This window comes from Episyrphus balteatus, chromosome 1 (genome assembly GCF_945859705.1).
Source record: "Episyrphus balteatus chromosome 1, idEpiBalt1.1, whole genome shotgun sequence".
Lineage (NCBI taxonomy): Eukaryota > Metazoa > Arthropoda > Insecta > Diptera > Syrphidae > Episyrphus > Episyrphus balteatus.
In genome coordinates this window covers 84,256,199-84,270,865 of record NC_079134.1, presented here as the reverse complement: position 1 = coordinate 84,270,865, position 14,667 = coordinate 84,256,199, and the positions used below count along the sequence as shown (strand labels likewise).

The 14,667-nt window shown below is 34.5% G+C and overlaps 1 protein-coding gene across 1 annotated transcript; it reads left to right on the top strand.

Moving 5' to 3' along the window:
- The first annotated feature begins 4,667 nt into the window (after positions 1-4,667).
- LOC129907854 (uncharacterized) lies at positions 4,668-14,455 on the top strand. The gene is made up of 3 exons (XM_055984273.1): positions 4,668-4,931; positions 13,467-14,245; positions 14,296-14,455. The coding sequence occupies exons 1-3, from the start codon at positions 4,668-4,670 to the stop codon at positions 14,453-14,455; spliced, it is 1,203 nt and encodes a 400-aa protein (XP_055840248.1).
- Positions 14,456-14,667: the final 212 nt, after the last annotated feature.

The window sequence follows — 14,667 nt, the reverse complement described above, 5'->3', positions numbered from 1 at the left end:
GAACTTCCACTGAATGTCAGTTCTGGGCTGGTGACGATGTAAACAAACGTTTTTTGTATTATAAAATAGCATTTTAGTTGTAATTCGCATTGGAAATTTTCAAATCAAAGTCTACCTTGTAAATGAAAAACGTCACCTCCTTTCAAGCAAGAAAACGGAGTTCAGAAAAGACACTCCGACCGAGCAAAACGGAGTTGCACTCACACACTTGCAACTTTTTGTGTATGAACACAAAGTCGAAGGAGAAATCGTGGTGAAAAAAACCAATACATATAAAATCGGCTCCGCGGTGATTATAATTTCCGCCTTCGGTTCCGTTTCTGAGCCGAAGTCGGACTCAGCTCCGCCTGAGGCGGATTCGGACCGAGGTCGGACCTGTTTGCTTGAAGGGCTAAACGCATTGTCATAGTATACATATATATTAAGTGCGTTCAATGTGAAAAATCTGAATTTAGGTTCAGTTTTGGTGTGTTGAACTCTGCCATTTTCTTTCGTGAGGTTTGTGTCCATGGTTAACAAATGCTATTTTTTTACGTTACTTTACGTTTGTTAATTTTTCTATTTTAGTTATTATTTAACAAACTATGATTCAACAAATTATAAAACTGATCAAATACGATTCACTAAATTGACACTAAATAATGAAGATATTTTTTTTGAAATGCATGACCAAGTGCTGCTAACTTTACGCCTTACGTAATTTGTTAATAACTTTTAAACTATGATTCACCAAATTGTAAAATTGATTCACTAAATTTCACCTAATTCTCACCAAAATATTTGCATAAAAATTTTTAAAATAAGTGCTGCTAAGTTGATGGCGGTGAGATTGATACTAGCTTTTTCCAGTACATGAATGGATGGGTCCAAACTTCCTTGAGTTCAGTTACTATTGATGTATCGTCAGTAATAAATAAGGTGAACCTATTGAGGGATGACTATTCCACTGGTCCTGATGGGCTGCCCCCAGTTGTTTTAAAACAATGCATAGAAAACGTTTCCCAGCCTATAAACACGATTTTCCAAATGTCTCTTATACTGGAATCTTCCCTAGTTTTTGGAAAGATTGTTTTATTATACCAGTTCATAAAAAAAGGCCAAAGAACGATGTAAAAAATTATCGACCTATTGCAAAACTTTCATCTCTACCTAAACTCTTTGAATGCCTTGTTTACGATACAATGTTTTTTCCATAAACAAAAAATACCAAGACTGGAAAGTCGGCGGTCAACTGACGTTTGCCTAAAAGCTGCGAGGTGTGGTGAATGTCGTGAACCTATCGTTGTGTTCGTGTCCGATGTGTGGTGAATGTCGTGAATCTATAAATGTGTGCGTGTTAATGTCATTTACCAACGTGGTGGCTTTCACATATATTCACAGACAGCACTGTACATAAAAGGGTTTTGGGGGGAAACACTTACGAAAGTTTCCAGTCTTGGTATTTTTTGTTTATGGTTTTTTCATTGTAAACAAATTTTTTCTCTCAAACAACATGGATTTTTTAAGGGAAGTTCTACCACCACAAACCTTACTGAATTTGTGTCTTTTGCACTATGCGCTCTAGAAGAAGGTTAAGAGGTCGATTTGGGGGTACATTCTATAAAAAACGAAACGAAAGCGATCGTTCGCTTTTGAAAAGCGAAAGAAAATTTGCGACAGATACAGAACAAATTCTTTCGTTTTTCAAGTTGTATGAATCAAACCTTTCGCACACACGAAAACGTTTGTTCGTTTTCGCCATACAGAATCTCACCCCTTCCACAGATTTTAATAAGGCCTTTGATAAAATATCACACTAAATTATTATATTTAAACCAAATAAACTTGGTTTTCCCCCCCGTATTTATATATTGGGTTCAATCGTACCTATCCAACCGACAATATAGGGTTATTTTTAGATCTAGCATGTCTACCGTAATAAATGCATCGTCTGGAGTTCCACAAGGTAGCCACCTTGGTCCGCGAATTTTTGTTCTCACTAAAAACTATGTTGACAAAATTATTAACAATTCTGAGTTGCTTATGTAAGCAGACTATATGAAAATATACAAACATATTTCTTGTGCTCAAGATGCGTTACTGCTACAAAGTGATATAGATTTATTTTATATTTGGTGCCAAAACAACTTTCTCGAGATAAATATTAACAAGTGCCATGTCATAACATTTTCTCGTAAACGCCCTCCTTTGTCAAAAAGATATTATACTATTAACTGTGAGCATATTCCTGTAGTTAACTCGATTTGTGATTTAGGATTGTTATGTGACCTTCATTCGAACTTTCACTCTCATATTGATAGTATAGTTAATAAAGCTAATTCTACTTTAGGATTTGTAAAACGTTGGTCTAAGGAGTTTTGTGATCCCTATGTCACCAAATCTCTCTATACAACATTTGTCAGACCCAGGTTTGGTCCCCGTATTACCAAGTGCACATCCAAGATCCAACGCATCGAAGCAGTTCAACGAAGGTTTATTCGCTATGCCTTACGTGGTTAAGAGTGGGATGATTCTCTATACCTTCCCCCAACAATGCGGATATTCTATTCATACATCAGTAGCTAAGAGGTTTCATTATCTCATTAAATACTAATCCACGTCGATTGATATCTGTCCCTTTCTTTAGCATACCCTACCACCGAACTGAATATGGCCAAAATGAACCTATATCAAGAATGCTACGAAAAGTAAATAATACAAATATCTTTGATCTAAACTTTTCGAAATCCACGCTAAAAAATAATCTTTTAACAATCATTCCTATTACCCAAGACGCAGATGCACTGCGGCGAGAGTCACTTTCACAATATTTCGTATTACCGAAGCCGCCGACGTATAATGGAATATTTTCACTTGGAGTTGTGGCCAAGTTATCCAAAATTCTTGCTGCCTGCGAATGATAACTATTCGTCTCGTAATACTTCCAAAGCAAATCAATTATTTCTCGGTGTTTCTTCTATCCAAATAAAAAAAATAAATGTAAGAAAATAATAAATAAATAAAATTCTACTAATACCTTCCGATGATTATAGAGATGTTTTCGAATTTACAAAAATATTATTTTTTAATTTTTTGGACGTTTCAGTAATGTTTGATTACGCAAATATCTCATCTCTCTTTCCTTCTTTCAATTTAGAGAGAGATGTATGATGTTGGCTGGTACATACCAGAAATCTTCAATTTGCCTCATCCAAACTGTTATACTCAATACACTATCCACTATCCAGTGTATTATAGAGATCAGTGGCCAGCTGTCAAAAACTTATGAAATCATCTTTTTTTTTCTTCCATCTGACAGTTCTCGATACAGACTTTTTTCTAATGATCATCATTGTATATATATTTCCATAGTACTATCATGAAGTGAAACGATCTCAGGAACTCTGGTGGTAACTTGAAAAGCCAGAATTTGTATGAAATAAATAAACTGAGCGCCACACAGTGGTGCCATTCTACGTTTTTGGCGTCAAAATTCATTTGCCGTTTCTGGACGAAAAGTCATGAAATTTGGTACACTGAATGAATATAGTATGAAGAATACGAAAAGGCTGCCAACTTTTTTTTATTCAAAATGGCGGCTCCAAAATGGCGGAATAAATGAACTTTAAAATAGAATTTTCATTTTCAAAACAGTATATAAGCTAGAAATTGGGCTAAATGTCAAAAAGGTGTTAGATTTAAGATTTAGAACTCATAGATTCATATTCTTTACAAAAAAATCAAAAAAATTGAGAACAAAGTCCAAAAAATGCCAATTTAGTAAAACACACTTTAAGACCTCTAATTACGCTATTTCATGCATTTTTTTTTAATTTATCACAATTTTGAGATCTCTTCTATTTATGTTTCATAAGAAAATTGAAAATATTGGGGTTATATGGTTGCCAACTATGTTTTTAATTAAATATAAGAAAACATGATATAATGAAAAGTTTCAATGTTATATGGTTGCCAACTATGTTTTTAATTAAATATAAGAAAACATGATATAATGAAAAGTTTCAATGTTCAATAAAACTGAGAATTTATTTTTTCCGTAAACCAAAATATACTTTTCTAATAGATTTTAGCGTTTTAAATTCAAATCCGGAGTAAAAAAAAATCTATGACGTCACGTTTCGAAGATAAAAATTAATTTTGATCTGCTTATATCTCGAAAATGTAAGTATACCAAAGCCCTGCAGAGCTTCTTCGGGTGGATACATTTTTGGCCCGCGAGTATTTTGTTCTTCAGGAATCGGGTACTGTAGGGTTAGATGTCTTGATTTTGCTGACGATATTGTAATAACCGCCTACGGGAAGTTCGAGGAGACCCTTTGCGATATCATCCAAAGAGGACTTTCAGCTACAAGTAAATGGTGTTTGACGGTGGGGCTAAATATCAACCCAGCAAAAACTACAATTGTACCATTCACAAGGAAACGGCTTTTGCCTCATATCAGACCTATCCAGCTAGCTGGTAAGGTCATTGAATTAAAAAGAGAGGTAAAATATCTAGGTATCACACTAGACCGTAAACTGCTCTGGAATAAACACTTAGAAATAACAGTCGGGAACCCATTATCACCTACGGTGCGGTTGTTTGGCACAAAAGAACCGAACTAGTTACAACTAAAAAGACATTAAACAAAGTTCAAAGATTGGCCTGCTTATGTATTACCGACTCAATGAGAACTTGCCCTACAGCAGCAATGGAGGTCATCCTCCACTTAAGACCACTTCATGAAGTAATAAGTAGTACTGCTAACGGAACAATCTTGAGATTTGCAAAGGAGGGAACTGGTACGGGCAAGAGTATTGGTCTCAAAGAAAGGGACTCAATATCGAACACCACAGTTAAAAACCTCCTTGACATCCCAAGAGATTGCATGATCAAGAAATACAATTTTGAGAAAAACTTTCAAACACAGTTTAGTAGCAAGGCAAAGTGGGTAAGTGAATCCACGAACTATACTTTCAATGCAAACGCCATCAAGTGGTACACTGATGGATCAAGAACAGCTGATGGAACTGGAGCAGGAATATTTGGGCCTAGAACCAAAATTTCCATTCCAATTGGACAGTTTCCTAGCATTTTTCAAGCGGAAATCAATGCTATAGATAAATGCGCAGAACGAAATCTCGAAAGAAAATACAAAAACCAAAACATTGTCATCATGTCAGACCAGGCCGCGCTATAAACTCATACGCCATCAACTTCAAACTCGTATGGGAATGTGTGAAGAAGCTGAACGAGCTTGGCAAGGCAAATAAAATAACACTCTACTGGGTTCCCGGACATGTTGGAGTACAAGGGAACGAAGTAGCAGACTCCTTAGCAAAAGCAGGTGCAACCGCACCTCTTATGGGCCCAGAACCATATTGCGGAATTGGAGACAGCACGATCAAACAAATGATAAAAACCGATGAGGAAACCAAACGAACAAAAATTTGGAAAGAGACTCCTAAACTCAGACAGGCGAAATCATTACTTGGGAAATACAACCAAAAAAGATTTAAAACCTGCATTAACCTGAGTAGAAACAACCTGAGAATAATAACAGGGATCCTTACAGGCCACTGCAAATTGAGAAAACACCTCAACAACATTGGCCTGGCAGACAGTGCTACTTGCAGATTCTGCAACAATAATGAAGAGACACCAGAACACATACTGGTCAACTGTGAAGCACTAATGCACCAACGAAACAGACACCTGGGCCAGCACCAGGTAACAAGTAAAGATCTACCATCGATAGAAATACTCCAGTTAATCAAATACCTAAAAAGTATCAAACTGGAGACCGTACTGTAAGTAGTAAATTGAAGCCAAATTTGGGGGCACAATAGACCTTTAAGGTCGCAGTGCAATTTTCCCCCACACCGCATTCATTCATTCATTCATTCAGGGTTAGATTGATGTAGTACAAATACGACAGTTGGAAAACTCTGATGCAATCTATGAATTTAATTTTTCGTCAAATAAAGCAAAGTAATTAAATATGTCTTCTTACTCGTTTGTAATAATACTGTCGATGTTTGGTTGTACCAGGTCGTGGTTCTGCGTTATCTTTAACAATTTGATCGTCAATTTTTTCTAATTCTCCTCCCAATCAGACTCAAATGCTTTAAATCGTCATCAAATCACAATTTCCTGAAAAATTAAAATGAACTTTGAAATTGAAATCCATGTTGAATTTTTTTTTCATTTTGATCTGTCAAAATACTCACCTTTGAGCTATTTTTCTGTGGTGGAAAATTAGGCACTGTTTATACTTTTCATGGTGTAATTAGCGTGCGCTTATACTTTTTTTTTTTAATTTTTATAGTTTTTAGCAATAAAGTTCATAAATATTGTTTGATTTTTATGCTAAAAGCAATAAAAAGTAATATTTAATATATTTTTTATTGATTAAATGTCAAAAAAAGATTTTTTTCTGAAAATTTAGTTTTTCAATTTTTGAATTAACAGAATTTTTTTGTTCAACTCAATTGCGCACTGAGCGCATTGAGCAAAACTCCACAGTTGAATGTGTTAGTGCCATTTAAAATGCACGGGGAAACTACCACATATAGCCACTGTGGAGTTTTTTCTTTCATTGCAGCTTGTAGGGTCGAAGAGAACAACCCCCTGAAGTCGGTTCTCTAGGTATTCCTTCCTCTATGATTTTGGATATGTTGTAGGGGATGCTCAAAAAAGCTTAACTTGAAGTTTTCGACCAAGATTTCCTATGAGCTTTTTCCGCCATTTTGAAAAAAAGGATAAAATTGGTTTTTTGAAAATAACTCGACGAGATACGAAAATTTCAGTAAAAACTTTTTTGTAGCTTTTAACGAGTTCTACAATTCATGCATACACATTTTTTGTGTATCATAAACCGTTTTCGAGATTTCGATAAAAAAAGTCAACAATTTAGGACATGCCATTTGTTTTTTGACATTATCTATTTTTTGGTGATGAATATCGAAAAAATTATTGAGATAAAATTTATAGACCCTGTTAAGACCTACAATTTCGTATTTTAATTTTTTTTTTTTTGGACAACAATAACGACCTCCAACCGGCCGCAAAGTCGTTTAGTCCGCGCCCACCGCCAAGCAAGCCGCACGTTCGGTTGTAAAAAAAAACAATCATTGATGTTTTTTTTAATGTTTATATTATTTATTATATCAGAAACACATATGTATGTATGTATTTATTTAATAAATAATGAGAAGAAATTTGGAATGGTTTTTTTTAACCCAAATTTTGTAAATACATTATACCGGCTTTTTGTATTGAGTGTACATTTTATAATTTGCTTCAATCTCTATATTATTTTATTTATCAAAATTGCAAATCCTAACTCATTATACTTAAAAAAAACATTACTTTACATATCCAAGATGTATGAACATTTACAGTAGCGAGCAAAAACTTGCAAGCGAAATAGGTTTAAAGAGTTTTAAACAAGAACTAAGGGCCATTTTTTTCACTCGGAGTTGAAAATAACTTGAGAATATTTATCCTCAACTTCCGACTTCGGTTTTATTCACTCCAAGTTGACGTTTTCAACTTTCGATTTTAAACTCGAGAGTTGATCAACTTCCAGTTTTCTCAACTTCCCTTAAAAGTAGAAGTTTGCCGACCAAACTTGACAGCTTGCTTCAGATTTTTTTTTAAATTTTACTGTCAAAATTTTGTTGGCAGTTATTGTGTCAACGAATTAATATTCCAAAGGAAACAAAAATCGAAAAAGCAAACAAAAATCGAAAAATTAAACAAAAAAAGAATAGAAATATGCTATGGATATGACAGATTCAAATATTAATTTAAATAATTGACAGTTTTTGTTTCATATTTCATTAATATCCCAGGGATATTTTTCAAACTTGAAATTGACCAACTTAAGATCTTCAACTGGAGAGTTGAGAAAATAATTAGTGAATAAAAAGAAATTACAACTTGCGTTTGAACTCTCGAGTACAAGTCAACTCTCAAGTTGGCAAACTCGAAGGTTTGTATCAAGTTGAGCAATAGTGAAAAAATGGCCCTAACTACGAAATTTGGCATTTAATATTGAAATTGTTTTATTTTCATTAAACAGTGTCAATTTGTGGAATTTACTCCAAAACAATTATTTGGTCAAAAGCTTACATAAATATGCGTTTTTAGCCAAAGCAAAATAAATGCAAATGTGTAAAAAACAATGAAGTATAATGATTTATTCATATATATTGTTTATATTTTTGGTTTTTAATGTAAATATTTTGTTAATTAAAACCAATATTCAATTGGCAGCACTTTTTTACAAACAATGGCACATAGTCTTTTTGGTATTTTGACCAAATAATTGTATTGGAGTTATATATTCCACAAATTGACTCTGTTAAATGAAAATAAAGCAATTCCAATATTTTTTTTTCCAAATTTGGTAGTTATACGATGTAAAATAACTTAGTTCTTGTTGAAAACTCTTTAAACCTCTTTCGTTTGCAAGTTTTTTGCTCGCTACTGTAAATGTTCATACAAACAAATATTGGAAATGTAAAGTTATGTTTTTTTTATTCAAAAAAGTTGAATGAGTTAGGGTTTGCAATTTTGATAAATAAAATAATATAGAGATTGAAGCAAATTATAAAATGTACACTCAACACAAAAAGTCGATATACTGTATTTACAAAATTTGGGTTAAAAAAAAACCATTAAAAATATTTTCTCATTATTTATTAAATAAATACATACATACATATGTGTTACTGATATAATAATAGGTATAAACATTAAAAAAAAAACATCAATGATTGTGTTTTTTACAACCGAACGAGCGGCTTGCTTGGCTGTGGGCGCGGACTAAACGACTTTGTGGCCGGCTGGAGGTCGTAATTTTTGTCAAAAAAAATAATAATACGAAATTGTAGGTCTTAACAGGGTCTATAAATTTTATCTTAATAGTTTTTTCGATATTCATCACAAAAAAATAGATAATGTCAAAAACCAAATGGCATGTCCTAAATTTTTGACTCTTTTGATCGATATCTCGAAAACGGTTTATGAAACACAAAAAATGTGTATGTATGAATTGTAGAACTCTTTAAAAAAATTTTCGGATCTCGTCAGATAGCCGAGTTATTGTCAATAAACCAATTTTATCCTTTTTTCAAAATGGCGGAAAAAGCTTATAGGAAATCTTGGTCGAAAACTTCAAGTTAAGCTCTTTTAAGCATCCCCTACAACATATCCAAAATTTAGCTTTCTAGGTCATTTTGCATTTCTTAGCCTTTTTTTCCGACGTTTTCATTCATTAGGCGTGTTTTTTTGGCACCGCTATCCCTATCTGCAGTGGGAGCTTCCATGTATTACAAATACAACACCCAGCTGCGGATAAAACTTAAACTTAAATCTAGCTGCGGATAAGAAATTGACATTTTTTCGAGTATCGATACTCGATCGGAGAAAATTTCGGATAATCGGATAAATCAAGAGTCTCGAAGCTATGTTCGCAGAGTGCAATCTGCAACGTACTTAAAGTGCGTTCTTTTATTTAAGTTTATTTTGAATTAGTATTGGAACGCACACATAAAATTATTTCTACATTTCATTTATATACATATTTACCATTGATGAAAACTTAACCTACTCTAAACTTTAAATGCTTTTTAGTGAAATAAAATCAAGGAACAAGTCGCACATAATTATTATACGGTGTTTAATATTTTTCTGTAATGTCGTTTTTATTTGCAAAAGTATTTTTTTTTCTTTCTAGCGCCATATTAAAAAAAAACTAAAAAAATTGTTTTTGACATCAAGAAATAAGTTGTCTGCATCATTGCTTTTAATTTTGGTATGCAGAAACTTTCAAAAAATGAGTTTGGATATGTCCACTTTTTTCAAATTTATGAATCTGACAGCTAGAAGTGGATGTAAAGTGAGGAAAAAGGGGAAAAGTCTCAGATTTCATGATCTATTTGAGACTTTAGCCATAACTACAATGACCTAAAAAGTGAAAAAGTGGGAAATTTACAAAAGTAAAAATTTTTTATTTATTTCTAGCGCTATTTGTTTTAGGAAAAAACTACAAAAATTGTTTTTTAAAACAAAAAATAAGCTTTCTGCATCATTATTTTTAATTTTGTGGACAGAAAAACTATCACAAAATGAGTTTGAAAATTTTCACTTTTTGACTTTTTGCAAAAAGTGGCCGTTGTAGTTATACCTTAAAGTTAAGTAAAAGTTATTTATACAAATTTTGACCCTTATTGTCAAAATTAAAAAAAGTCTTCCACATTTCACATACGAATTTCAATTTCGATCTTTCGACCCTGCATATAAACGGGCCACCTATAAAAACTCCAAATTCATGAACGACGACTGTACCCAAATCTACGAACATATCCCAATATGTCAAAAACTTATCCGAAAGCAAAACCCAAATAAAAAATCAAACTTTGAACAAATGCAGATGGATGTACAAATGGAAAATAAGGAAAATCCATTTTTAGTAATTTAATTTGGTCTGTTTCATTTCTAACGTTTAAAAATCAATAAATTATGCGTAAAAACTACTCAAAAATAATCTTGAATAAAATTCGGTTTTGTTGTTTTTGTTTTATTATCTGACAGCTAGACAGCTGCGGATGGGCAACTGCGGATACGTTTTTTTGGGAAATACAATTTGGCTGCAGATAGCGATGCCAAAAAAACACGCCTATTGTCTCTTTATGAGATCGCCATCGCACTCACGCGTGCGGGGTGACATGCAAATGGATGTAGGTATACTTTTAGATCTTTATTTGGATATAATAGGCGTGTTTTTTTGGCACAGCTATCCCCATCTGCAGTGGGAGCTTCCATGTATTACAAATACAACACCCAGCTGCGGATAAAACTTAAACTTAAATCTGGCTGCGGATAAGAAATTGACATTTTTTCGAGTATCGATACTCGATCGGAGAAAACTACGGATAATCGGATAACTCGAGAGTCTCGAAGGTTATGTTCGCAGAGTGCAACGCAATTTAAAACACAAAATTATTTCTACATTTCATTTTGTACAAAATTTTTGTTTTCAAATGATTTTTTTCTGCAACCCTTTACAATTTTATTTTTAAAACAAGTAATAGAAATAGTTTTTCAATTCTTTTGAATTATATTATAAATTAAAATCAAACAGAAGTCATTTTGGATATTGATAAATGGCATATGAAGTGACAAAAAGTTTTTAAAATATGTTGGATATTGAACAGAAAAACTCAATATTGAACAACATAGAAGACAACACAAACAAACAAGTTCATATTGAACAAACCATCAAAAAAAGTGGATATTGGACAAGATAGAAATTATGAAATTCTTTTTTTAAATATGCTTCTATTTCTTCAACGTAATAAAAAAGAAGATAAAAAGGAGTTTATTGAACAAAAATGACATGATAAAGCCATAACTACAATGACCTAAGAAGTGAAAAAGTAGAAATTATTACAAAAGTAAAAATGTTTTACTTCTTTCTAACGCAATTTGTTTTTGGAAATAAAAAAACTACAAAAAATGTTTTTTAAACCAAAAAATAAGCTTTCTGCATAATTATTTTAAATTTTGTGTTTGCGTAAAAACTGTCACAAAATGAGTTTGAAAATTTTCACCTTTTGACTTTTTGCAAAAAGTAGTTGGCGTCAAACGAAAGAGCCTCCCAAAATTTTAAAGAGTTCATACTTAACTCACTTTCGTAAAAAATGGCCTTTAGAACAAGATAGCATCCAAGCGACGAAATAGCGCTAGAAAAAACAAAAAAAGTCTTCCACATTTCGCATACGAATTTCAACTTCGATCTTTCGACTTTGCATATAAACGGGACACTGTTTATATGCACGGCTGACCAAATCTACGAACATACCCCAATCCCTTCAAGCAAACAGGTCCGACCTCGGTCCGAATCCACTCCGCTTGAGGCGGAGCTGAGTCCGACTTCGGATCAGAAACTGGTCCGAAGGCGGCTCAAATTAGTATGGAAATTATAATCACCGCGAAGTCGATTGCATATGTATTGGTGTGGTGAAAATCTCCATTCCGAGAAAACTGAGCCGAAGGCGGACCCGAGTCGGAGCAGCGAAAACCTACCAGAAAGAGGAATAAAAAAGGGATGACGTTTCGCATTTGCGACCAAAAAAAGAACAAGATTTATTTTTTTTTTCACTGAAACTGTTTTATTTTTTATTTAATTTTGGCAAACGAAATTTTCACAATATATACAATATAAAATACAATACATTTTTTTCATTTTATTTTATTTGTTGTTGCTGCTGTTGTTGGTGTTTCTTTAGATGCCCAATTGCATGTTTCACCTTCTGCCTTTTTCTTCATCATTAGAGATTACATCTACAACACAAAAAGAAACACATCACTTTAATCCAAACACTTTGAGCGATATATACAACATACCTGATATAATTGTTTATAATTATACACGAGACACGACGCGACTGAACACTTCAACAAAAAATAACAAAATGACGCTTTTGCTCTTGTTGGCTATGTCTGTCTACTTTTTTTTCCTTTTCTCAGTTTTCACCACGATTCTCTTAGACTTTGTGTTCATACACAAAAAGTTGCAAGTGTGTGAGTGCAACCCCGCTTTTCTCGGTCGGAGGTCGGACTGTCTTTTCTGGACTCCGTTTTCTTGCTTGAAGGGATATGTCAAAACTTATCCGAAAGCAAAACAAAAATAAAAAATCAAACAATTGAACAAATGCAGATGGATATACAAATGGAAAATCAGGAAAATCCATTTTTAGCAATTTCATTTGGTTTGTTTTATTTCTACGTTTCAAAAATAAATTAATTATGCGTCAAAACTACTCAAAAATGATTTGCAATAAAATTCGATTTTTTGTTTTTGTTTTATTATCTGACAGCTAGACAGCTGCGGATGGGCAACTGCGGATACGTTTTTTTGGGAAATCGAATTTGGCTGCAGACAGCGATGCCAAAAAAACATACCTAATGTTTGTAGACAAAAACTGGTTTGAAATTGTATATTTTCATGAAAGATTTCTGGAGTGTATACCTAATTATTTTTGAAATGAAAAAGAAACTTGTTTTCATGTTGCTGTTGTGGATGGCGTTTGAGTTTTTTCTATATTAGAGAAAATTTTTGCATTATAATAATAACACTGTGATAGTTTTTAGAACTTTTTTTTTGCAACAGAGCGGAGACACATCGATTCTAGTTAATTCGAGTATGCTGAATTCAGTAGTGGCAACCGTTTTGAAAGTCGATCTTGTACTGTGGAAGAGTGTGCACGCGCAAATCGGCTTTCACAGTGGTTTTAATTCGTAATCGGGAAGTGAATAGTAAACGAGAAGTAAGTTAACCAGTTAGGCTATTAAGTCATCAGTAGCTCAGTGGTAATATCATCGGACCCGAGAGCCGAAGGAACGGCGTTCGATTCCCACCTGAGTCGAAGTAAATTTGGAGGTTTTTTTTTAAAACTAAAAATTTAAAAAATAGCATTCGCTTGACCTAGAGCGTTTGCAATCAGGTGATATAGCGGGGACATCGAAAGGTGCCCCAGCTACAGCACAAAGGAACCCAACAGCAACCAAGCCAACGGCAACAACAGTCGATATGGGAGGGAAGAGGAGACGCATCTTTGCGAAGCCGAACCTGAAGAATTTGCCGAAGCGTCGTTCCCAAAACCCTTCAGTTGAGCTGCCTACTAAAGGGGGGGAAACGGCGCGTACAGCGAAAACCGAAGGGGCAGCTAAAATACAGGAGCAGATGAACAACTCTCCGGTGGAGGAAGAGTTTAATTATATGTCCGACGGGGGAGAAGGGCATTATACAACGGGTGACAGCAACAATCTCGCTGATCATTCATCGCCAGAGCCGTCATCAGACGAAGAAGAAGAGGAGGAGCAGACCCTCCAAACAAAGATAAATGAGTTTGAGAGGAAAATGGATGCCCTCAGACAAGAAGTCGCGCCCCTGATCCAGCTCATGAAAGCGAAGCAAGAAGCCCGCAGAGCCAAGGAAAAGCAAGAGCTCGCAGATAAGGAAGCCGCAAAAGCAGCCAATGCAGCGCAACAACAACAAGAGCAGCTTCGACTGCAGCAACAGCAAGTCCCTCAACCTCAGCGAGAACAAAAAGCTCCACAGCATAAGCAACAAGCAAAGCAGCAACAGCGGCAACAACAACAACAATTGCCTGCACAAGTTGCACAACAACAACAACTACACCTGCCCACACAAGTGCCAGAGCAGCAGCAAGAACAGCCACAGCAGCAACAGCAACAACAACAACAGCCAGAACAGCAAAATAAAAAGCAACAACAACAAGCAACAGAGGCAGTAAGCCCAGTGGAAGTAAGCAGCAGGTGCGGACTCAACAGCAGCAAGCCCAGGAGCAGCAGCGTGGGAGAGTACACCAGCAGCAGCCACAGACAACACGAAGCAAAAAAGAAAACGTGCCACCCATAAATGTATTCAAATGGAGCTAGAGGATACCATAAAACTATGTCTGTAAGTCGGCCATAGGCGAACATTTTTTTATTAAAAGACTTAGTAATAAAAGACATTCGATCCACTGCCACACTGTGGAGGATCATAAAAAAATTAAATTCTTACTTAAAGAAGCCACCACTGAGTACTTCCGTTTTATTACTAAGTTGGAGAAAATCAAAACGGTCCTTCTAAAGGGCATAGATTCCTG

Bases quoted from the DNA above. Each gene is read 5' to 3' on its own strand.
- LOC129907854 (XM_055984273.1), top strand. From the start codon at position 4,668: ATGAGAACTTGCCCTACAGCAGCAATGGAGGTCATCCTCCACTTAAGA. The intron at 4,932-13,466 runs GTAAGTGAATCC...TTTAAAAAATAG, and splicing joins TTAGTAGCAAGGCAAAGTGG to CATTCGCTTGACCTAGAGCG. The intron at 14,246-14,295 runs GCAACAACAACA...AACAACAACAAG, and splicing joins GAACAGCCACAGCAGCAACA to CAACAGAGGCAGTAAGCCCA.